This window comes from Heptranchias perlo, chromosome 1, assembly GCF_035084215.1.
Source record: "Heptranchias perlo isolate sHepPer1 chromosome 1, sHepPer1.hap1, whole genome shotgun sequence".
NCBI classification, from domain to species: domain Eukaryota; kingdom Metazoa; phylum Chordata; class Chondrichthyes; order Hexanchiformes; family Hexanchidae; genus Heptranchias; species Heptranchias perlo.
In genome coordinates this window covers 66464418-66489125 of record NC_090325.1, presented here as the reverse complement: position 1 = coordinate 66489125, position 24708 = coordinate 66464418, and the positions used below count along the sequence as shown (strand labels likewise).

The 24708-nt window shown below is 41.0% G+C and overlaps 1 protein-coding gene across 3 annotated transcripts in view; it reads right to left on the bottom strand.

Annotated features, from left to right (window-relative positions):
• The window catches only part of map3k1 (mitogen-activated protein kinase kinase kinase 1, E3 ubiquitin protein ligase), a 124235-nt gene that overhangs the window by 16429 nt on the left and 83098 nt on the right, over window positions 1–24708 (bottom strand). For all 3 annotated transcript variants that reach the window (XM_067986184.1, XM_067986192.1, XM_067986173.1), the window contains 4 exons: window positions 13445–13566; window positions 11463–11554; window positions 6082–6280; window positions 1067–2378 (listed from right to left, as the gene is read on the bottom strand). In XM_067986184.1, coding sequence (XP_067842285.1) covers window positions 1067–2378; window positions 6082–6280; window positions 11463–11554; window positions 13445–13566 — 1725 coding nt within the window. The remainder of the gene's footprint in view (window positions 1–1066; window positions 2379–6081; window positions 6281–11462; window positions 11555–13444; window positions 13567–24708) is intronic.

Below are 24708 nucleotides of genomic sequence, written 5' to 3'. Positions count from 1 at the left end.
TAGTTACACCCTCAAAAAACTCAGATTTGTCAAACACGATTCCCCTTTCATAAAACCGTGTTGACACTGCTTAATCATATTCTTATATTCTACGTTCTTAATAATAAGATTCTAGCATTTTCCCTACTTCTGATGTGAGGCTAACTGGTCTATAGTTCCCTGTTTTCTCTCTCCCTCCTTTCTTGAATAGCGGTGTTATATTTGCTACCTTCCAATCCATCGGGACCGTTCTAGAATCTAGGGAATTCTGGAAGATCAAAACCAACACATCCACTATCTCTGCAGCCATTTCTTTTAAAACCCTAGGATGTAGGCAATCAGGTCCAGGGGATTTGTCAGCTTTTAGTCCCATTAATTTCTCCAGTATTTTTTCTTTACTAATCTTAATTACTTTAAGTTCCTCACCTCTCATTAGACCCTTGCTTCCCCACTATTTCTGGTATTTTTTTTTGCATCTCCTACTGTGAAGACAGATACAAAATGTTTGTTTAACATCTGTCAGTTCCTTATTCCCAATTATAATTTCTCCTGTCTCTGCCTCTAAGGGTCCAATATTTACTTTCGCTAGTCTTTTTACATACTTGTAGATGCTCTTAAAATCTGTTTTTATATTTCTTACGAGTTTACTCACATTTTCACTTGTTGAGATTCAGTTTCAGGTACTTCACCTTTGTCCTGTAAAGGTACTGTCCCATTTTTTTTCTCATTAAAACAACCAGGGAATCCACTACTGGACAAAAAAGGTTTTTCAGTTGACATAACAGCCCTATAGTATCTATCCAGACAAGATTCCACCAGGATGTACTCAAATTCTCCCCTGTTTTGTACACTTATTAATAGAGTACTGCATTTGGAAAAACATAAGAGTGGCTGTGCAGTTGGCCTCTTACTATGTTATGGAAAAAACATGTTCCAAAGGGATTTTAATGGCTGACGCCACCCATCTTGTCCACTCCAGCTTTGCAAAAATGAAGAGTATTCTGAAAATGTATAAAGTTCCCCAGAGGAACAAAAGAGGTGGGGAATTAAAGACCTTTTTGGAGGGAAAAAAACCCAGAACACTTACATCTAACTGAATGAGAATGACGTCCTCTCCATTCTGAACCTGCAGTTGAGGAATAGCAGGCAGGGCATCCTGGGATGCTGACATAGCTAAGACAACTGCTAGTGCCTCCTCCTCCTCTGCTTCCATCTTTTCTTTGCATTTCTGATTCTGATTAACATCATCATTGTAGGTACAATCAGTCTCTGCTCTCTCAGGAGAGAGCACTGCAACTTCAGATTTAAACGTAACAGTACTATCACACATAGGCATCGAAGCTTCAAGCAGATCTTCCATACTAGAGTTCAATTCTGCTGAAGTATCCAGACGAGAAGTATCCTCCACTGGCGTGAATACAGTTTCATCACTGGGAATAACTGGATTGCTAGTACAGTGGTCATTAAGTGTCAGATCTTTCAGTTCAAGCATCATACAGCTTCTGCTCAAGTCACATGGCGACTTCCCTGCTTCATTCTGGCATGGCCGGGATGGTTTTGGTCTGTGGATCTGACTGGATGCAGGAGGCCGTGCCTGGGTAAAAACTGGAGATAGCTTTTCAGTCTCTCTACCTCCAGTGACATCCTTAGAACAGTTATTCTGAATCTGGAGAGAAAACTTACGCTGTGCTTTTGGAGAAGATGATGCAAATTTGCTCGGACCAAACCCCTGAGGTCTTAATTTGGAACTATCAATCGCTGTTTGTCCAGCTAAAGTACTTGATGATGAAGGGGAAGGCAAAGATGGGAAGGAAGGCTGGGAATGATTTAATGGCGTCACTGATGAACATGAGCTGACACACTGACTCAGTGGTCTGGGGCGTGCTTGAATGGCTGTCTTTGGTTGTTCACAGGGCACTGTTGTCAATGGAAGTCTTGTAGATGAATTATTTCCTAGTAACTCTCCCACTTCATCTGGGCTCACACCAGATTTAGTTTCACGATTTGGACTTAACACACTTTTTATTGCTCTTCCAGATAACTGCACTGTGTTGACTGGGGAGTTGTTTTCTGTAGCATATGGTGAGTTATGCGGTGCTGAGGGCGCTACAAAATCATCATGTCTTCCTTCCACAGTTTGTACGTCCTCTATACCTAACTGAATGGCGTCAAGAATGTCCATTTCCTCTGCTATAGCCATCAAGCGCCGCCGCATACGCGTGTAATGGGTTGAGCTGGTTACACTCAGCATATATATCAGTTTCACAAAAACATGAGGCACTCTTGCAACCATCCGTGCAGCACTGAGAAAGACTCTCCGGGACATTTTCCCAACCATTGAATGGGAATTGTCAATTGACTGCAGTGCAAAGTTCAAAAGTGACAGTAGCTTCTTGTATCTAGAAAACGAACCAGAACATATTAAGAAACAATAACTTCTTTATAAGCCATTTGCTAAGCTGAATGCAAAGATGGGGACACTTGTGGACTGTAGGTTTTCAATACATGATGGTCACGCATTGAAATCACAGCACACATTAAATGGTTAAGGAAACTCTACTATGAATTTGGAATATACCATTACTGGTAAGCAGTAATAAAAACAATGAAGCATCAGCTTTCAACATGAAGTCTGGTTAGAAGACTTGACTGTTCTCAGGTCCTAAATTAAATGCCTTCAAGGTCTGGCAGTCAGCTGTTCTTGTAGCTATACAATGGCTAGCACTGGGCAATACTAATTTATGAGGGATTTTCAGGCCTTAACACAAATCTTAACAATAATTCTCGCCATTGTGCCCAAACCAGCATCCCCCCCACCCCAAAACAAATTGCTTCGAGTAGGCCTCATTTCATACAAAATAAAAATCTCCGCTCCTCTTCGGCTCTGATTTCACTGGGCAACCTTCAACAGCATCTCAGGTGATACTCTACCTCTCAAATAGTTCCTGGATCCACCCACGCTCCATAGATGACTCCGAACCTGGACACTGGTTTGTGGACACTTCAAGCTGATGCCATGCGGTCTACAATTTGACTGTATCCCACCACAGGGTCTCATACTTTAACTTTGAACTGCTTAATATCATCTCCTCTCTCTTGTTTATGATTGAGACACATCGTGCCTAATCCCTGCATTGCCCATGTAGCCCAAATTCCCTTTTGTGCCTTTTTGCATGTGATTTTTGGTTGCTGCTCTGGGACAAAGTCAATTACTTCAATTTTTTTAAATTATTATTAACTCTATGCCCCTCTCTCCTTCCCTTCGTCACCTGGCCGTGCCACCTTTCATTTCTCCCCTCTCAGGTACTCTCAGCTCCTCCCCCACCCCCCACCATTCCACTGCCTTATACTCACCCGTCACCAACCTAGGCCTGAATCTTTCATCAATATAGATACACCTACCCTGTGCCCCTTAGCATTCTCCAAAGCGTCCGATGAGCCATCCATTGTTGCCTTCTTACGAGCAGCAACTCGAACTGCCCCCATCCTCCCCCTCTCATTAACTTGCTGCGCAGCACACCTGCTGACGAACCATCAGCCTCCTGCCCCTCCCGCTCACCCCACTTATCACTTTCCCCTTAGACTCTGCCGGTTGATCAATCACTGCCCTTCTCATTTCCTTCCGAATGTCTGTTCTTGAAAGGCCCTTACCATCCATGACCGTATTGTGGATGATTCTACTGACATTCTGACTTTGACTGAAACTTGGCTTGCAAGTGACAACACCTTGTCTATTCTCAAAGTCCCCCAACCTGGATATACTTTCCACCACCTGCCCTGCCTAAACTGCCACACTGGTAGTGGCCCCTATCAAGTCACACCTTGATCTCTTCCCCCTATTTTTCTGGTATTTTCTCCTCCTTCAAGCATCTCATTCTATTCCACCCCTCTCCTTTAAAATCTTCATTGTCTACTGTGCACCAAGCCCTAACCTGTTGCTTTTTCCAGCTCAGCTCCATTTGCCCTCCTGCACTTCCTAAATCTCTCACTCCATATAAAAACTCTCCTACCCATATGTATGGCCACTCCCTTGATTTCACCATCTCCCATGACCTCTTTCTTCTAATGGTCTCGATCACTGATAAGACATTTTACAACCACTGCCTTTAGCACCCACATCTCCCTACCCCCGTCAAAACCACTTTCTTCTGCATCTGCCCTTGGGGAGGAAAATCTCTGCCAAATAATATAGAACTGCACTCTCCAACACTCAACTGCCTAACCTTTGGGCCTTCATTCACAATAACTTTGCAGATTTGCTCAATCACCCTCTCAACTCCACTTTTGATAGCCTTGCCCAGAGCAAAACCTTTGTTCCCCCATCCTGATTGTTCCCCCGGTACAGACCGCATCTTTGCTCCGAGAGCAAGAGACACAGACTTGAGCCTATCTGGCACAAAACTGGTTTAACCATCCATCGCCAATTCTGACTGGACCACATCAAGCTCTATCAGGCCTCTACTCTCCAAGATGATCCTGGAGTAGTAGGTGGTTTAGGCAAAGATGACCCCTGGTTTCTCTTTTCCCCCACTACTACCTCCCTTAAACCACCTCTCCCTGCGCACTCCACTCTCCTTTAACGATAAGTTCGAAGAACTCATGGATTTCTCTGTCACCGTGAGAGAGTCCCACTCATCCTCTCTACATTGGCTCCCAGTGCCCCAATGCCTCAAATTTAAAATTCTTATCCTTGTGTTTAAATCCTTCCATGGCCTTGTCCCTCCCTATCCCTGTAGTCTTGTCCAGTGCTACAACTCCCCGAGCTCTTGGTTTCTTTGAATCTAGCCTCACGCATCCCCACTTCCTTCCTCAACTGGCAGTCATGCCTTCAGTCACCTAAGCCTTAAACTCTGGAATTTTCTCTCTAATTCCTTGTGCCTCTCCACGCTCCTCTCCTCCTTAAAACCCTCCTCTTTTGGTTACCTCTCCTAATCTATCCTCCTTCAGCTCAACATTAATTTTTTTTATCTCTACACCTCTGTGAAGCTCAATAATATTTTTGCAGATTAAAAGATGCCAATATAAATCCAAATTGTTGTACTGGTGAGTTGGAATTTTTTAAGCTGCATCTACTACTGCCTACTGCAGGCTCTACAACCAGAGATCCGGTCTTACCAACTCTCCCGTGTATAAGGTTTGCAACCGTGTGCCTTCATACAGGACCCCTGCTTCTCAACTTTGCACTGCACAGGCAAATTGTAGATTATGAATATTTCAACCCAAAGTACATGCTGGTCAGTTGTGTGCCTGGCTCAAAGAAAAATATTGCAATCCCCTTTCTACATTGCACATCAACACATCATTGTTGGTATGTCTAGCAAGTCTCAAACTTCTATTAATTATTTTATGCTAGTGTCAATTTAATGCATTTCTATGGTGACCACTTGCACTTTGAGGGAACCAAGACTTTTTGGGCTGTTTCTTTGACGGGCTGGATATGGTTAGGATAATAAAGGAATGGAAGCAAATGAAACAAAGTTAAAATACACTAATTGAGCCAATAAATCATAATAGGATTCTACCAAATTAACATTAAAAGAACAAGTTCACTGGTAGCATCCAGCGTGTATCTGTAAAACCAAATTATTGGATAGCAGTACAGCTCTCTGCTGCCAGAAACTGTCTCTGCAAAAGGTACTAGATCACAATGCCCTGCTCGAGTCCCTCAAATGCAAAAGTGTTGATAGGCCTGACCAAAGCAGCAAGTCTCCTTTATGACCCACATGACAGTTGAAGTTCACTGCTGTGAACTAGTTTTTGGTTCAAAGCAATGCCTTAGGTGTGCAGCTGCTCATTACTTAAAATCTCACACCTAACGTTTATCACTTGACAGTTCCACATAAATCAGCAAAGCTCATGCATTATACTACAGAAAATGACTTCCCCAAAGACAGATCCTAAAACTATGTTTGTTTTAAAAGAAAAAGAAGCAAGACTGTGAAAATTACTGGACCTGGTTTAGCCAATGTAGCTTACTTTGGTAGAATCTATATGCAGCTGTACATATCAACTTGAATATCTTTAAACTGTTGTCTCTGATGTAAAACATAAGCAATATATTCCCATCAAGTTGTGAAGACAATTTAAAAGAAATACCATTACCTTTCTAGCACAAGTTCTGTTTGAGCAACTGGACCCTCACTACCAGAAACAATGTGAGGATAGAATTCAGCAGGGAATTCCAGTAAAAGTCTGTCGACGAGACACAGACGGCCAAGCAAAGCCTGCCAATTAGTGGATTCTGTTGAGGTGCCCAGAATACAGTTTAAGACATAGTCAACACCTCCAACCCCAATGGACCCTATGAAAAAGAGGAAATAAAACAGGTTACATTTAGGACTAAACTTCAAAAGCAGGATGGCTAATAAATATTCTTTCCTTTATCAACTAGCTAATAATGGGCAAGCTTAGGGCACAAGGATATTAGAGTTACTGAAATTAATGACTGTGTATGGGGAAAACAGCCAATGACTACTGAATCACACAAGTACCAGTTTTCACTTTTTTCCCTCTATTGCCTTTCCCTCTTAGGATCAGGAGCAGGATACAGTAAAGGCTATGGGCCCCGACAACATCCTGGCTGTAGCGCTGAAGACTTGTGCTCCAGAACTAGCCGCACCTCTAGCCAAGCTGTTCCAGTACAGCTACAACACTGGCATCTACCCGACAATGTGGAAAATTGCCCAGGTATGTCCTGTCCACAAAAAGCAGGACAAATCCAATCCGGCCAATTACCACCCCATCAGTCTACTCTCAATCATCAAAGTGATGGAAGGTGTCGTCGACAGTGCTATCAAGTGGCACTTATTCACCAATAACCTGCTCACCGATGCTCAGTTTGGGTTCCGCCAGGACCACTCGGCTCCAGACCTCATTACAGCCTTGGTCCAAACATGGACAAAAGATGTGAATTCCAGGAGGTGAGGAGAGAGTGACTGCAGTTGACATCAAGGCAGCAGATTCCCGAGTGTGGCACCAAGGAGCCCTAGTAAAATTGAAGTCGATGGGAATCAGGGGTAAAACTCTCCAGTGGCTGGAGTCATACCTAGCACAAAGGAAGATGGTAGTGGTTGTAGGAGGCCAATCATCTCAGCCCCAGGACATTGTCCCAGGCCCAACCATCTTCAGCTGCCTCATCAATGACCTTTCCTCCATCATAAGGTCAGAAATGGGGGTCTTCGTTGATGATTGCACAGTGCTCAGTTCCATTCGCAACTCCTCAGATAATGAAGCAGTCCGTGCCCGCATGCAGCAAGACCTGGACAACATCCAGGCTTGGGCTGATAAGTGGCAAGTAACATTCGCACCAGACAAGTGCCACGCAATGACCATCTCCAACAAGAGAGAGTCTAACCACCTCCCCTTGACATTCAATGGCATTAGCAATGCCGAATCCCCCATCAACAACATCCTGGAGGTCACCATTGACCAGAAACTTAACTGGACCAGCCATATAGATACTGTGGCTACAAGAGCAGGTCAGAGGCTGGGTATTCTGCAGTGAGTGATTCACCTCCTGACTCCCTAAAGCCTTTCCACCATCTACAAGGCACAAGTCAGGAGTGTGATGGAATACTCTCCACTTGCCTGGATGAGTGCAGCTCCAGCAACACTCAAGAAGCTCAACACCATGCAGGACAAAGCAGCCCGCTTGATTGGCACCCTATCCACTACCCTAAACATTCACTCCCCTCACCACTGAAGCACTGTGGCTGCAGCATGTACCATCTACAGGATGCATTGCAGCAACTCGCCAAGGCTTCTTCGACAGCACCTCCCAAACCCGCGACCTCTACCACCTAGAAGGACAAGGGCAGCAGGCACATGGGAACAACACCTGCACGTTCCCTCCAAGTCACACACCATTCCGATTCGGAATTATATCGCCGTTCCTTCATCATCGCTGGGTCAAAATCCTGGAACTTCCTACTTAACAGCACTGTGGGAGAACCATTACCACACGGACTGCAGCAGTTCAAGGCAGTGGCTTATCACCACCTTCTCAAGGGCAATCAGGGATGAGCAATAAATGCTGGCCTTGCCAGCGACGCCCACATTCCATGAATGGATAAAATAAAGGCTATTCAACCATTCATTTAGATCATAGCTGATTCTGTACCTCAACTCCATTTACCTGCCTTTGATCCATACCCCTTGATACCCCCTACCTAATAAAAATGTCGATTTCAATTGGCCCAACATCCAGAGCCTTTTGGGAGAAGAGAATTCCAGTTTCCACAACCTGTGTGACAAAGTGCTTCCTAATTTCACTCCTGAAAGTCCTAGCTCTAATTTTAAGATTGTGCCCCCTTGTTCAGGATTTCCCCACTAGAAAAAAAAATAGGTTCTCTGAATCTACCCATCGAATCCATCTATGATTTTAAACATCGCAATTAAATCATCCCTCAACCTTCTAAACTAAAAAGTGAATGAAAGACAAGTTTATGCAACCTGTACTCATAAGTTATCATTTTCAGCCCTGGTATCATTCTGGTGAATTTACATTGTACCCCCTCCAAGGCCAATATATACTTCGAGATGTGGTACCCAAAACTGAATGAAGTACTCCAGATGTGGTCTGTCCAAGGCTTGTACAACTGAAGCATAACTTCTTCCCTTTTGTATACCAGCCCCCTTGAGATAAATGCCAACATTCCATTAGCCTCTGATTACTTTTTGTACCTGTGCACTAGCTTTGAGTGATTTGTATATATGGGACACCTAAATCCCTTTCCTCGTCTCTCGTCATTAAGAAAATATTCCGATGTGTCTTTCTTGGATCCAAAGTGGATGACCTCACAATTCCCAACACTGAACTCCACAACTTACTGTGCCTCCTAACTTAGTGTCATCTGCAATACAACTTTATACAAGTTTGATGCACAATAAATCTATTCCTTTATACAAGTCATTTATATACGGTGAAAAGATGAGGCCCTAGTACAGATCCCTGGGGAACACCGCTTGTCACATTACACCAACCAAAGTACATTCCCTTTATCCCTAATCTGTCTCCTACCTCAACCAATTATCAACCCATGTCACAAAGTTACCTCCAATTCAGTTTTTATTTTTGTTGATTTCTTCAGCAGAAGTGTATCAAATGCCTTCTAGAAGTCCATATCGACAACATTCAGACACTCCCCTGTCCACCATGTTGTTGGCCTCCTCAAAACAATTCAACCAGATTAATCAATCATGACCTATCCAATCACACATCCATGCTGACTCTTTTCTGACATGTCATACTTGTCCAAGTGCTCAGTCACACTGTCCCTGATAATAAATAAATTCCAGTACCTTCTCCACAACTGACAGGTATGTAGTTTTCTGGTTTCTCCCTTCCTCCTTGCTTATAATAATGGAGTGACATTTCCAATTTTCCAATACAAAAAAGGCACAATTCTCAAATCCAGAATGCTTAAGAAAATGACGACCAACACATCTGCAATTTCCACACCTGTTTCTTAATACCCTAGAGTGGAAACCATCAGGTCCTGAAGATCTGTCTATCTTAAGACCCATTATTTTCTCATTCTCATTTTGTTAATATTTGATCCAATAAGTTCCTCCCCTTGACTTCTTTTTAGGTTCTCTTGTACTGCTGGTATTTTGTCCTATTTCTCTACCATGAAACCATCGTTGATCATTATAGTAGCACCTACACCTGTCTTTAATGGACCCACGTTCCCCCTAACCACTCTCTTTCTCTTCATATATTTATAAAAACTTTTACTGTTAGCTGTGATATCCCATTCAAGTTTTTTTTCCTTCTCCTTTTTGCAGCTCTTTTCTTCTTTGTATCCCGTTGTTGCATTTTATAGCTCTCGCGGTCTGCTGGATTTCCACTTTTCCTTGCATTTGTGAGCCTTTTCTTTTAGCTTGATACTGTATCTTATTTGTTGACTATGGATGCTTAATTACACAAGCAGAGCTGTTGCTTTTTAGGGTTATGTACTGATTTTGTATTGTACTAAAAACTTATTTGAATACGTCCCACTGTTTGTAAGTTCACCCATTAACAGCTTAGTCCAATTTACTGTGGTCAATTTATTTCTCTTCCCTTCAAAACCTTGTCTTGAGAGTCTCCCTTCTCCCTCTCAAAATCTATCATCAAATTATGGTTACTATTCGCAAGATGTTTCCCTACAGTCAGACTGTTAACTAATTCTGGTTCGTTACTCATCACTAAATCTAGTATGGCCTTATTTCTTGTTTGTTCCAAAATATTTTGTTCCAGAAAACTGTCCCAAAATGTATTCCAGAAATACGTTGCCTTTACTTGAACTATTCTGCTTCTCCCAGAATAGATGAAAATTAAAATCTCCCATTATAACCACATTGTTTCTGTTACATGCTTCCCTGATCTCCGTATTTATACATCACCCACTACATCACTGTCAGGAGGTCTTGACCAAGCAATGACTCTTGCTGGGATAGTGTTCAACAGACACTGGAGCTTAAATATCCATGCTTCATGTGTGAACCTGGATTATAGCATGTATTGGGGTGATTCAGTGTCTCATGGAGATCACCAAAACCAAGCTTGATCCTGTCCTCACCCAATGACCACGCCCATTTCCAGCAGGGCTAGTGGACAGTGCACAGGAGCAAGAATCCTGCCTAATCTTTCCACTCCCTGGCTGGGGTGCTGAGGCTAATTGCAGCATCTCTAGCAATACCTCCAGCTTAGATAGGCTAACTAAGCTCAGACCAGGATCATACTTTGAGGCTTTCTGATCTGTATGGAGCACTTTTATTGTACTGCTGGTATTTTGTCCTATTTCTCTACCATGAAACCATCGTTGATCATTATAGTAGCACCTACACCTGTCTTTAATGGACCCACGTTCCCCCTAACCACTCTCTTTCTTCTTTGTATCCCGTTGTTGCATTTTATAGCTCTCGCGGTCTGCTGGATTTCCACTTTTCCTTGCATTTGTGAGCCTTTTCTTTTAGCTTGATACTGTATCTTATTTGTTCCAAAATATTTTGTTCCAGAAAACTGTCCCAAAATATATACTTTGAGGCTTTCTGATCTGTATGGAGCACCATAATAAACGGTCACCAGACATAATTTGGGTGACTAAATGGTCAAAAAAACCCTCCGCTGGCACTCTTGTAGACATTCACTTCTGCAGAGGCAGAACCATATCCATTATATACAGTCCTGTAATTCAGCGAGACACGAACTATTGGCAACCGTCAAGTTAACTGGCTGTGTAGCATCCGATTTCAACAGCTGCACAACCACATCTATGAAACAAAATGACAATTAACATCTATTCCTAATTTCAGAAAGATGTGCTTCAGTTGTTCCAACATTATTTGATGTCCAACTCAGACCAAGCTGCATCTTATTAAACAAAAGGGATTAACAGTTTGCTTCTATCAGCTATGAGAGACCTTTTAAAAAAAAGACACTTACACAAAAGGCGCAGCGCTAAAAACACAAATAAGTTGTAATAGCAACTATTTCTTGCCTGATTTAAGAATTTCTCTGCCCACAGCAAGCTCTCCTGACTGGCCTTTGCACAACTCCAGCAGTGTAGAAACAGATAGCTGACTTGTACGACTGGAAATAAAGTGCAAAAATAAATCTGAATGTAGTTTTGGAATAATGTTGCTTTTCTAACCTAAATCACATTGTTATTTCCTAATACTTGTACAGTTTATATTAGAGCAAAATCTATGTTCAACATGGCATAATGTAATTCCCAGAGCTTTTGAAATATAGGTCAACTCAATACAACAACAACTTGCATTTATCTAGTGGCTTTCACGTGGAAAATAGCTCAGTTATTGTTAAGTGCCAGAAGGTTGCTGTTGCAACAATCAAATTGCTTTGATGTACAAAATAAAAAGACTGACAAGTTAAGTTGGAAGGGTATAGCCTCAAGCTTTAATAAACCAGTATCTTGGCATCAAAATATTTTAGTTCAAGAAACCAATTTATTGCAGGATTAGATTTTTAAACTTTAATAACTGAATGACGATTACTAGAATGTTACTTCAAGATTCAGGCCAAGGAACTTGTGATAAAACAACTAGATTTACATTTAATGGGCCATAAATTTCACTACAATCATTGCAAAAAACAACCTAGTTACCTTTGAAAAATCACATGAAAATATACTTTGTGCTATTACAATTAGGGTTGTAAAGCTGCTAGTACTTTCAGCTTCGCAGCATTGTTGCAATGAACTAGTAAAGCCTCAAAGTCTTATTTATAAAGGGGCAGGTAAAGAAAATGAAGTGTGAAGAAGCTGAATTTGGATATAACGTGAAGGCCAAAAGGATCACTAAACAAATTTGGGATTGGAAGTAGCCAAAAGATTTAACAGAGGTGTTCAAAATTATATGAGGTTTTGATAGCTTTTCCCTATCTACTCTGTTTCCGCTGGCACGAGGGTCGGTAACAGAGGACACAGATTTAAGATAATTGGCAAAAGAACCAGAGGGGATTTGGAGAATTTTTTTAAAAACTCAGCGAGTTGTAACGATCTGGAATTCACTGCCCACATCCCACGAACGAATTAAAAAGAGTAGGGGAGTGGGACTAATTGGATAGCTCTTTCAAAAAGCCAGCACAGGCAAGATGGGCCAAATGACCTCCTCCTGTTCTGTATGATTCTGAAAGGAAGCTTTTGAGCCACAGTCTAAACTGAACCCATAGAGCAAGGGCATCCATTCACCTTTAGTCACAACATATTTCACCCTTTATTTAATTGCACCATAATAAACGGTCACCAGACATAATTTGGGTGACTAAATGGTCAAAAAAACCCTCAAACAAATTTTCACTTCAGATTAAGTATCACTAGCCAATTTTTAAATTAAAAATTTGAACAGATATTGTGGAGGAATTTAAGCATTCAACATTGCAGTTTCACAAATTTTCATAAACCATTAAAAACTCCATTCTAGGACACTACCCAAATCACCATTTATACTCTATACACACTATTACCAGAAAATGTTTAAAAGCTATACAAATCCAATAAAACCAATGCTCAATTTGCCTTTCTGGAGGGGGATACCTCATCTAGTTTTACAACTGTAATGAATCCATTTACTTCCTATTATATGGCTTTTCAGAGATTACTAATGCATACCACTTAAATATAGCCAAGTGCTCCAAAATAAACATAGGCAGGCAGTAAATCACTGGAGTAACCTGATAAGTGGGTAGCCACTTATGACTAGAAAGGCCAAACCAGAGAAGTCTTAATCAGTTTTTACTTCAAGGAGCTCCGTTACTGAGGTACAGCTCAAAAATTCAATTTTTGTGAACCATCCCTGATGTGTTCCTTTAGCTACCCTTTTACTGTCTTAAACCTCTCTTTAATTTGCAATTAACAATTAAATACAAATATCAAAGTATTTGGTGAATTATGTACTTTCATACATTGCTCGACAATATTAAAACTGCCAGAGTTGGTAGATCTACCCATTACTCAATTACCTGTTAGCATCTGCACATTTGACCAATATAGTTTCAACTACTGGCCTGAGAAGTCGTTGAAGTCGTGTCCTTTCTGCTACTGCATGACAAGGTGTGTAGACCAACATGGCTCGTAAGGTTTTCTATTAAGACATGAAATGGAAAGTAACTAATTCAGTTATCAAGTTTCATTTTACAACCTTCTAATACGTTCAGAAGAATGAGCAAACACCAACAGCCTGAGATGTGGAAATATTTTGGAGATAGTTTGACAGGGTTTGTTAACATGCCACTGAGTAAACCAAAAGCTTGATAGAAGTTGGCTTAACCTATTCAGTTATTTATATTTTGCTGCCCAATTAACCCACTGATTAAAGACTCTTAATTGTTTAAATAAAGCTCTGCATATACATTTTGTAAAATGGTCAATAAATGACTTATTGAAAGCAGATTTTCAAAAACATTATATATTTATTAATTTCAATTTAAATGAAAATTAATATTTTTGGTGCAGAAAAGCTGTGGTAGAACTCAACTACCCTTTGGTGTACAGGCTCATGTTTACCTCATGGATATATTCATAAATCACCAAACAGCCTAAAACCATGAGACTTCAAATTCATGTCACCATTCCAAACTTTTTCCTTAGCTTAAGACATCACATCATAATCAGATTATTGAACATTCAAGTACTATCTTGTGTGCATCAGTATTGATACCATGTGCTGATCTGGTAAAATAGATATTAAACACTGGATTACTAGATTTTGCTTACAGGTGCAACATGGCAACCATTGAAGTACTGAGTCTCCCCATTTCCTTGCATACACCTATGGCAACAGACAGCACCAGTGTTTAAAATCAAGTTGGCAGTTGATTATGCAGTCTGAAAATCAAATGCCTGACGTAAAGGCAGCAGTGTGAAGTGTAATGCCACAGTAGTGGCAACATTTTCCATTCTGCTATGGGGATATGCAGTGCAGGACAAAATGGAACGCTCATCATCCTTAAACCCCTGGCATAAACGTCCTAGAAGCAGGCTCAAACCTGCATTGAGGGAGACCTGGAAGCAGGTCATCCATCTACACTCCGAGGATGCATGACCCCGGGGGAGGGGGGAGGAAAAAAAGAGAAAAAAGGGATTTTACACTCAAAAATACAAAATAAATTCCAGCATATTTTGTCTTGGAGCGTAATGGCTAACCAGTAGTAGTTTAATAGATCAACCATTTGCTGGGAATGTTCATGAGAAATTTATCAGCAGCAGCACAAATAGACAGAAGTACTGAGGAACCACTTAAGTGCTATATAGATGTAAAAAGAGGGAAGTCACAGACTGATACAAGAACTCAAGGGACAGCCTTTTAGGGCACATCCACTTCATGCCTGAATTAGCCATACAGAAATGCCTAGAGTTGTTACAGTTTTCATTGTTTAAATTCTAGAGAGAAGAGTGTAAACAGGACTATATTGGCTCTGTCTATAGTTAACACATTGATAGCTATAAAACATACAGCAAGCACAATATTGGCACAGATTCCAATTTTAATCACAGTGCTTTATAGCTATGTAGAACTCTAAATACCCATCATGCTGCAAGACCAGTACTTCCCATGGCACATTTTGTTTCATGAGCAATGAAGTATAGCTGCAGCACTGAGGTTTAATTTTCATTAATATCTATTGTGTCCAGGTTCAACAGCAAACAACTCAAGGTGCTTTTATAGTATACAAGTACAGGCAGCCAGAAACATGAGGTCAGCGTAAAGTTAAGCTGATCTCAACTGGGGTGGTTAACAGGGGCACTATAATTGAACTCTGCATGCCTGGGTTTGGTAAGAGTAATTCATCTTGGTCTCTGCTCCTGACTGGTTTCCAGTAACTCCTGCTGGAAAATGCATGCGGTGACATTGTGCAGCAACAGGATTGGGCTCAACTGTGATACACTCAAACAGATGGCTGACTTTTTGCATCCCCGAGGACACTATTTGTTCACTTCATTAACCAGATATCGTGGCATGTGAAGGAAAGATATATTTTTAAAATCTTAACCACAAACTAGTTACTCTTATAAATGCTAAATAAAAGACTTTTTATCAGGAGCCGATACAAAACGCGTAGTATTTGTTAAACAAGTGTTTGTTAACATTTGCCATTATTACCAAATTTCATCCCCATCTCTCCTTGCCCCTCCAAGAAGTAGAGTATTCAGTATAAGGGTAGAGTCCCTTGCATAACAACCAACATTCCAGCTGTTTGGCCATACATAAAATCAAGATCTTGTTACGGTCTGTGAAATACTCCTGGTCAGCTCTGAACAGAAAAGTAGCTTTGATTGGCCCATTAGGAAGTGGTGGTCCGAATGGATTATCTTTTGAACATAAAGGTTTCCTGCCTGCCTTGTGATGGAAGTGGAGGAATGCATTCCACCATCTATTTTGCCAACACTGTTTAGAGACAGATTTGCCAAGGGTACGATGAGTTGTTGAATCTATGGTAGTCATGATGTGGAGATGCCGGTGATGGACTGGGGTTGACAATTGTAAACAATTTTACAACACCAAGTTATAGTCCAGCAATTTTAAAATAAAATTGCTGGACTATAACTTGGTGTTGTAAAATTGTTTACAATTGTTGAATCTACAAATGGATTGCATGCACCCTACATAAAAAGCTAGCTGCCTACATGTTAGTAGCAGAACTTGAGGATTGCCTCCTGTTGCATACGAAATTGAAAATTCACCACGTGAGAAAAATCTTGCATGTAGCAAAGATGTAGCACTGCATAATCCTTTTGCAGCATTAAATAAAGTTCTTCTAAATTCCCCAATATGCCTACACAGACACGATTCACATAAAACTTTCTAAACTACAAACTCCTACGCATTGATGCAGATGCTGTGATTCACTCACTCACTCACTATCCCATATAGCCAAATTACCTGAAATAAAACACAAGTATGTTGTGTACACTGATCAGACAAATTAACTTGTAATCAGACTCCCATCTCCATTGTGCACTGGGAATGAAAATCTAATTTCCCTGAAAAGTCACTTTTCTGGACAAATGAACTCTCATCTATATTAAGAGAACAGCCTGGCAACTGAAACCGAAGTGTTTTTTTTGCATCCAGATGGCATCCTCCATCACTGAGGCATAACATTATAAATGGTGGATATTGTAGCCCAAACACACACAATTGATCACCTTGTGAGTAGTGGAGCATTTTAGTGATGCAGAGCCAGGTCTAATGCTCAGATTTATGTCCATGATTGTGTCAGTGTGCAGGGAAGAAAAAGGTAGCCCCGTGTCTTCTATGAAAAACATTTTTCTTGTTGTGATTGACATATTCTAGTACTAACCATTAATTTTTAAAAATCGATATTGTCTTTACCAGTTATTTATAGGCCTGGATGCTCCTTTTTACTACAGCAACATAATATAAATGTGCTACAACAGAAGCTCATTTCTATCAGTCACATGCTTGCAAGCCTAAACGAACAATGCTTTTCTATGTTCATGCATACCAACCTCTCTAAACAAAATGCCACAAGCAAATGTCAGCCTCAGTAAAGAGATTATGAATTCAAAAAGGACAGCGTTGACAATACTGAAGAGGAATGATTGAGTTTCAAATTTCACCCATTTGCACTGAAAGTCATAAATGCTTAGTTAAAATGACTCCCATCTTTCACAGGCCCAAGGTCATGAAACCACAGAACCAAAGTATGACTATTTTCTTATAATTATCAATAATTCTATTTTGAATGTAATCATAGAATCATAGAAGTTTACAACATGGAAACAGGCCCTTCGGCCCAACATGTCCATGTCGCCCAGTTTATACCACTAAGCTAATCCCAATTGCCTGCACTTGGCCCATATCCCTCTATACCCATCTTACCCATGTAACTGTCCAAATGCTTTTTAAAAGACAAAATTGTACCCGCCTCTACTACTGCCTCTGGCAGCTCGTTCCAGACACTCACCACCCTTTGAGTGAAAAAATTGCCCCTCTGGACCATTTTGTATCTCTCCCCTCTCACCTTAAATCTATGCCCCCTCGTTATAGACTCCCCTACCTTTGGGAAAAGATTTTGACTATCTACCTTATCTATGCCCCTCATTATTTTATAGACTTCTATAAGATCACCCCTAAACCTCCTACTCTCCAGGGAAAAAAGTCTCAGTCTATCCAACCTCTCCCTATAAGTCAAACCATCAAGTCCCGGTACCATCCTAGTAAATCTTTTCTGCACTCTTTCTAGTTTAATAATATCCTTTCTATAATAGGGTGACCAGAACTGTACACAGTATTCCAAGTGTGGCCTTACTAATGTCTTGTACAACTTCAACAAGACATCCCAACTTCTGTATTCAATGTTCTGACCAATGAAACCAAGAATGCCGAATGCCTTCTTCACCACCCTATCCACCTGTGACTCCACTTTCAAGGAGCTATGAACCTGTACTCCGAGATCTCTTTGTTCTATAACTCTCCCCAACGCCCTACCATTAACGGAGTAGATCCTGGCCCGATTCGATCTACCAAAATGCATCGCCTCACATTTATCTAAATTAAACTCCATCTGCCATTCATCGGCCCACTGGCCCAATTTATCAAGATCCCGTTGCAATCCTAGATAACCTTCTTATAAACCATCCACAGTTTTGTTTTAATTTAACAAGCACAATGAACACCTCTAAGTATCATACATCACAGTTTACAACGTGTGTATAAAGAAACTTCAAAATCTCGGATGTCAGAAGTCTCCTGTCACAACCAACTTCAATTAATTTCTAAAATGACTTTCCTCTATTGCACGATCTGTAAGCTGCAACAGGAACACTAGTCAGGACACCAGATGTACTGTGGTCTTCTTTACATTATGCCATGGGATCCTTAATGTTCACCTGAGCCAATAGGATGGGCAGGTAGGGTCTGGATTTAACCTCTGATCTGAAAGACATTACTTCTGACAATACAAGGTCCCCTCAGTGCTTTGCTGGAGTGTCAATCAAAACCAGATGCTCTTGGAATGGAGCTTTTAGCTATAACCTGTTTGCAGCATGTGGGAGCTGTAAATGATTGTCTGAATAGAGGGTGATTACTGTGACCAGAAGTTGATCAAGCAGTTGTAACTGCTGCTCTCAAAAGGTGTATAAAATCTAAGGTATCTGCTGAAGCACAGAGCGAATGGAATGCATTACAAACAGAGTGGAAACTTGAGAATTTGGTGAGAGGAGGAATTAGGTGTAGAAGGGGAAGGATAGTCAAGAGACAGGAAGAGCTCTGACAGCAGCAGAGGAGAGGACCAGAGCAGCAGAGGCGGTAAATCTTCAGGATAAATTTGGTGGGGTTGGAAAAAAAAATCAAGGAGTGACTTCACAGGACAGCAGGTAGGTGATTGGTTGGTGAGTATGAGGTTTTTTTTCTCTTCAAGTTAGGGCAGGCGTTTAACGAAGACCTTAAATCAATAAATCAAACTAGATAAATTAATTAGTTAATAAAACTGAGACTAGCGAGAGGTTTAAAAGCTCTAAAAGTAAATAAATTCTCGTTCGACAAGCGATGGCAGGGCAGTAGGTGTATCATGACTGCAGCAAGTGGGAGTTTGTGGAAAGCAGCGTGATCTCCAGCAACCACATCTGCAGCTCGAGGAACTTCAGCTCAGAGTTGTTGAGCTGGAGTCCGAGCTGCAGACATTGCGATGCATCCGGGAGGAGAGTTACTTGGACACTTTGATCCAGGAGGCAGGATTAGCTAATAGTTTAGAATTGTACAGTGGTCATGGACAGGAGGATGTGACTGAGTAAAGCAGGTATGGGGACCAAGGATCTAGTAATGGAGGAGCCTCAGCCCTTGACCTTGTCCAACAGGTATGAGATACTTGCTACCTGTATGGATGAGAGCAAAGACTGCAAGGAGGATGGGCAACCTGACCATGGCACTCTGGCACAGGGCCATTCAAGTTGGCAGGGGGGGGGGGGGGGGGGGGGGTGGAGTAAAAAGGAATGTGGTATTGGTAGGGGATAGTATGGTCAGGGGGATAGACACTGTTCTCTGCAGCCGTGAGAGTGTCCCGAAGGCTGTGTTGCCTGCCCGGTGCCAGGGTTAAGAACATCTTCTCGCGCCTGGAAAAGAACTTGGGAGCATGAGTGGGAGGATCCAGTTGTCGTGGTCCACGTAGGAAACAAGAACATAGGTAGAACTAAGAATGAGGTTCTGCTGAGGCAGTTTGAGGAGCTAGGGTCTAAGTTAATAAGCAGAACCTCAAAAAAAGGTAATAACCTCTGGATTACTACCTTTGTCCCTATGCCAATTTGCACGTGGCTAACAGATCAGAGTGTTAAATGCATGGCTCAAAGAGTGGTGTGGAAGACAAGAGTTTCAATTCATGGGGCACTGGCACCAGTGCCAGGGAAAGAGGGTGCTGTTCTGACAGGAGGGGCTCCACTTAAACTGGGCTGGGACCAGTGTCCTGGTGAATCGAATAACTAGGGCTGTAGATAAGGCTTTAAACTAAAACAAAGGCGGGGGGGGAGGGGAGGGGAAATTTAAAAATCTAATGAGAAAAGTTAGGACAATAGTGTAGTGACTTGGGTAAAGATATGCAGTGTGGCAGGAAGGGACAGAGAGTTTACCAATAATAGTGCAACAATAAGTAAAGTCAAAACAGGAAAAAAATGGTTAAAAAGTCAAAATTAAAGGCTCTTTATCTGAATGCACAGAGCATTCATAAGATAGATGAATTAATTACACAGAGTTAAATGGGTTTGATCCAATAGTCATTACAGAGACATGGTTGCAAAATGACCAAGGTTGGGAACTAAATATTCCAGGGTACATGACATTTAGAAAAGACAGGCAGAAATGGAAAAGTAGGGGGTGTAGGCCTAATAATAAACGATGACATAAGGACCGTGGTGAGAATGGATCTTGGCTCAAAAGATCAGGAAGTAGAATCAATATGGGTGGAAATTAGAAATATTCTCAACAAAACAGGTGGGAATAGTTTATATGCCCCCTAATAGTGACTATACCATTGGACAGAGTATGAGTCATGAAATAATGGGAGCTTGTAACAAAGGAAATGCAGTCATCATGGGGGACTTTAATCTACATTTAGACTGGGCAAATCAAATTGGCAAAGGTAGTTTGTAAGACGAGTTCATGAAATGTATTAGAGATAGCTTTGTAGAGTAATAAGTCATGGAACCAATCAGGGAACAGAGGCTATTTTAGATCTTGTATTATGTAATGATATAGGTTTAATTAATAATCTCACAGTAAAAGTACCTCTGGGGAAGAGTGATCATAATATGATGAATTTCACATTGAGTTTGAGTGATGTGCTCAAGTCAGAAACTACAGTTTTAAATTTAAATAAAGTGAATTATATTAGGTATGAGTTGTCAAAGGTAGATTGGGAAATTAAATTAAAGGGTTTGATAGTTGAAAAGCAATGGCAAACATTTTAGAAATATTTCAGTATTCTCAACAAATATACATTCCATTGAGAAATAAAAATTCCAAAGGAAAAGTGATCCAACCATGGCTAAAGAAGTTAAGGAGAGTTTAGATTGAAAGAGACCTATAATGTTGCCAAGAGTAATAAGATTGAGGGTTGGAAGAGTTTTAAAAACCAAAGGATGACCAAAAAATTGATAAAAAGGGAGAAAATAGAATATGAAAGTAAACTAGCAATATAGGAACGGATTGTAAAAGCTTTTACAAGTATGTAAAAAGGAAGAGTAGCAAAAGCACAAGTTGGTCCCTCAGAGGCTGAAACAGGAGAAAGTATAAATGGGGAAATAAGGAAATGGCAGATGCATTAAACAAATATTTTGTATGTGTCTTCACAGAAGACAACACAAAAAGCATACCAAAAATAGTGGGGAACCAAGGGGTAAATGAGAGTGAGGAACTTAAAACAATTAATATCACTAGAGAAAAAGTATCGGACAAACTAATGGGACTAAAAGCTGACAAATCCCCTGGACCTGATGGCCTACATCCTATGGTTCTAAAAAAGGTGGCTACAGCGATAGTGGATGCATTGATTATGATCTTCCAAAATTCTCTAGATTCTGGAATGGTCCCAGTGGACTGGAAGGTAGCATATGTTACCCCGCAATTCAAGAAAGGAGGGAGAGAGAAAACAGGGAACGACAGGCCAGTTCGCCTGACATCAGTCGTCAGGAAAATGCTGGAATCCATTAGTAAGGAAGTGGTAACAAGGCACTTAGAAAATCATGTGATTAGGCAGAGTCAACATAGTTTTATGAAAGAGAAATCACGTTTGACAAATTTATTTGAGGATGTAACTAGCAGGGTAGATAAAAGGGAAACCAGTGGATGTAGTATATTTGGATTTTCAAAAGGCAGTTGATAAGGTGCCACATAAAAGGTTGTTACACAAGATAAGGGCTCATGGGGTTAGGGGTAATATATTATCAGAGATAGAGGATAAGTTAAAGGACAGAAAACAAAGAGTAGGGATAATCGGGTCATTCGCAGGTGGGCAGGCTGTAACTAGTGGGGTGCAGCAAGGATCTGTGCTTGGGCCTCAGCTATTTATAATCTATGTTAATGACTTAGATGAAGGGATCGAGTGTAATGTATCCAAGTTTGCTGAAGTTACAAAGCTAGGTGGGAAAGTAAGCTGTGAGAACACAAAGTCTGCAAAGGGATATAAACAGCGTGAGTTGTGTATAGGACCCCTGACAGCAGCTCTGAAGTTCTAGATTGTATAAACTCAGATTAGACAAGCATGTAACAAAGGCATAGTGGTCTTAATGGGGGACTTTAACCTTCACATAGATTGGGGAAAGCAGACTAGCAACTGTCAGAAAGGTAGTGAATTTGAGTGTGTCCAGGATAGTTTTCTACAGCAGAATGTCCTAGAGGCAACAAGGGGGCAAGCCATACTAGATTTAGTAATAAGTAATCAACCAGATTTAGTTAACAGCTTAACTATGTGTGAACATCTATCCAATAGCGATCATAACATGATCGAGTTCAATGTAGTGTTTGAAAGGGAAAAAAGTGAATCAGCTGCTAAGATTCTAGACTTGGGTAAGGCCGACTTCAATGGGATGAGACAGAGACTGTCCACAGTAAACTGGGCAAATCTGTTAATGGGTAAAAGGACTGATGATCAGTGGGAAATGTTTAAAGAAACATTTAACGAGATACAGAATCGGTTTATACCCGAGGGGCAAGAACTCTACTTGCCAAAAAAAACAGCCATGGACAACTAAAGAGGTAAGGGACAGTATAAGACATAAGGAAAGGGCATACAAAAAGGCAAAAAATGGCACAGATCCTGGCGAATGGGAAAGATACAAAGATCAACAAAGGGTCACAAAACAGATAGTAAGAGCTACAAAAAGAGAGTATGAAAAGAAACTTGCAAGGGATATCAAAACCAATACAAAGAACTTTTATAGTTATATTAGGAAAAAAGAGGGTGGTCAGGAGCAGTGTTGGCCCCTTAAAAACTGAAAGTGGGGATATGGTCATTGGCAATGGGGAAATGGCAGACATGCTGAATCATTACTTTGCGTCAGTATTTACAGTAGGAAAAAAAAGAGGATAGCATGCCAGAAATCCCAAGAAAACTAATATTGAATCGGGGACAGGGACTCGATAAAATTAACATAAGTAAAGCAACAGTGATGAAGAAAATAATAGCACTAAAGAGTGACAAATCCCCAGGACCAGATGGTTTCCATCCCAGGGTTTTAAAGGAGGTAGGTGAGCAGATTGTAGATGCCCCAACTATAATCTTTCAAAGTTCTCCAGATTCAGGAACTGTCCCTCTAGATTGGATAATTGCACATCACTCCGCTTTTTAAGAAAGGAGAGAGAGGGAAACCGGGGAATTATAGACCAGTTAGCTTAACATCTGTTGTGGGGAAAATGCTGGAGTCTATAATTAAGGATAGGGTGACTGAACACCGAGAATTTTCAGTTAATCAGGGAGAGCCGGCGTGGATTTGTGAAAGGTAGGTCGTGCCTGACAAACCTGATTGAATTTTTTGAAGAGGTGACTAAAGTAGTGGACAGGGGAATGTCAATGGATGTTATTTATATGGACTTCCAGAAAGCATTTGATAAAGTCCCACATAAGAGACTGTTAGCTAAGTTAGAAGCCCATGGAATCGAGGGAAAAGTACGGACTTGGTTAGGAAATTGGCTGAGCGAAAGGCGACAGAGAGTAGGGATAATCGGTAAGTATTCACATTGGCAGGATGTGACTAGTGGAGTCCCGCAGGGATCTGTCTTGGGGCCTCAATTATTCACAATATTTATTAACGATGAAGACATAGAAAATCTCATACCTAAGTTTGCTGATGACACAAAGATTGGTGGCATTGTAAGCAGTGTAGATGAAAACATAAAATTACAAAGGGATATTGATAGATTAGGTGAATGGGCAAAACTGTGGCAAATGGAATTCAATGTAGGCAAATGTGAGGTCATCCACTTTGGATCAAAAAAGGATAGAACAGGGTACTTTCTAAATGGTAAAAAGTTAAAAACAGTGGACGTCCAAAGGGACTTAGGGGTTCAGGTACATAGATTATTGAAGTGTCATGAACAGGTGCAGAAAATAATCAAGAAGGCTAATGGAATGTTGGCCTTTATATCTAGAGGACTGGAGTACAAGGGGGCAGAAGTTATGCTGCAGCTATACAAAACCCTGGTTAGACCGCACCTGGAGTACTGTGAGCAGTTCTGGGCACCGCATCTTTGGAAGGACATATTGGCCTTGGAGAGAGTGCAGCGTAGGTTTACTAGAATGATACCCGGACTTTAAGGATTAAGTTAAGAGGAGAGATTACACAAATTCGGGTTGTATTCTCTGGAGTTTAGAAGGTTAACGGGTGATCTGATCGAAGTTTATAAGATATTAAGGGGAACGGATAGGGTGGATAGAGAGAAACTATTTCCACTGGTTGGGGATTCTAGGAGTAGGGGGCAGAGTCTAAAAATTAGAGCCAGACCTTTCAGGAGCAAGATTAGAAAACATTTCTACACACAAAGGGTGGTAGAAGTTTGGAACTCTCTTCCGCAAACGGCAATTGATACTAGCTCAATTGCTAAATTTAAATGTGAGCTAGATAGCTTTTTAGCAACTAAAGGTATTAAGGGATATGGGCCAAAGGCAGGTATATGGAGCTAGATCACAGATCAGCCATGATCTTATCAAATGGCAGAGCAGGCACGAGGGGCTGAATGGCCTACTCCTGTTCCTAATTGAGTGGGCAAGAAGGT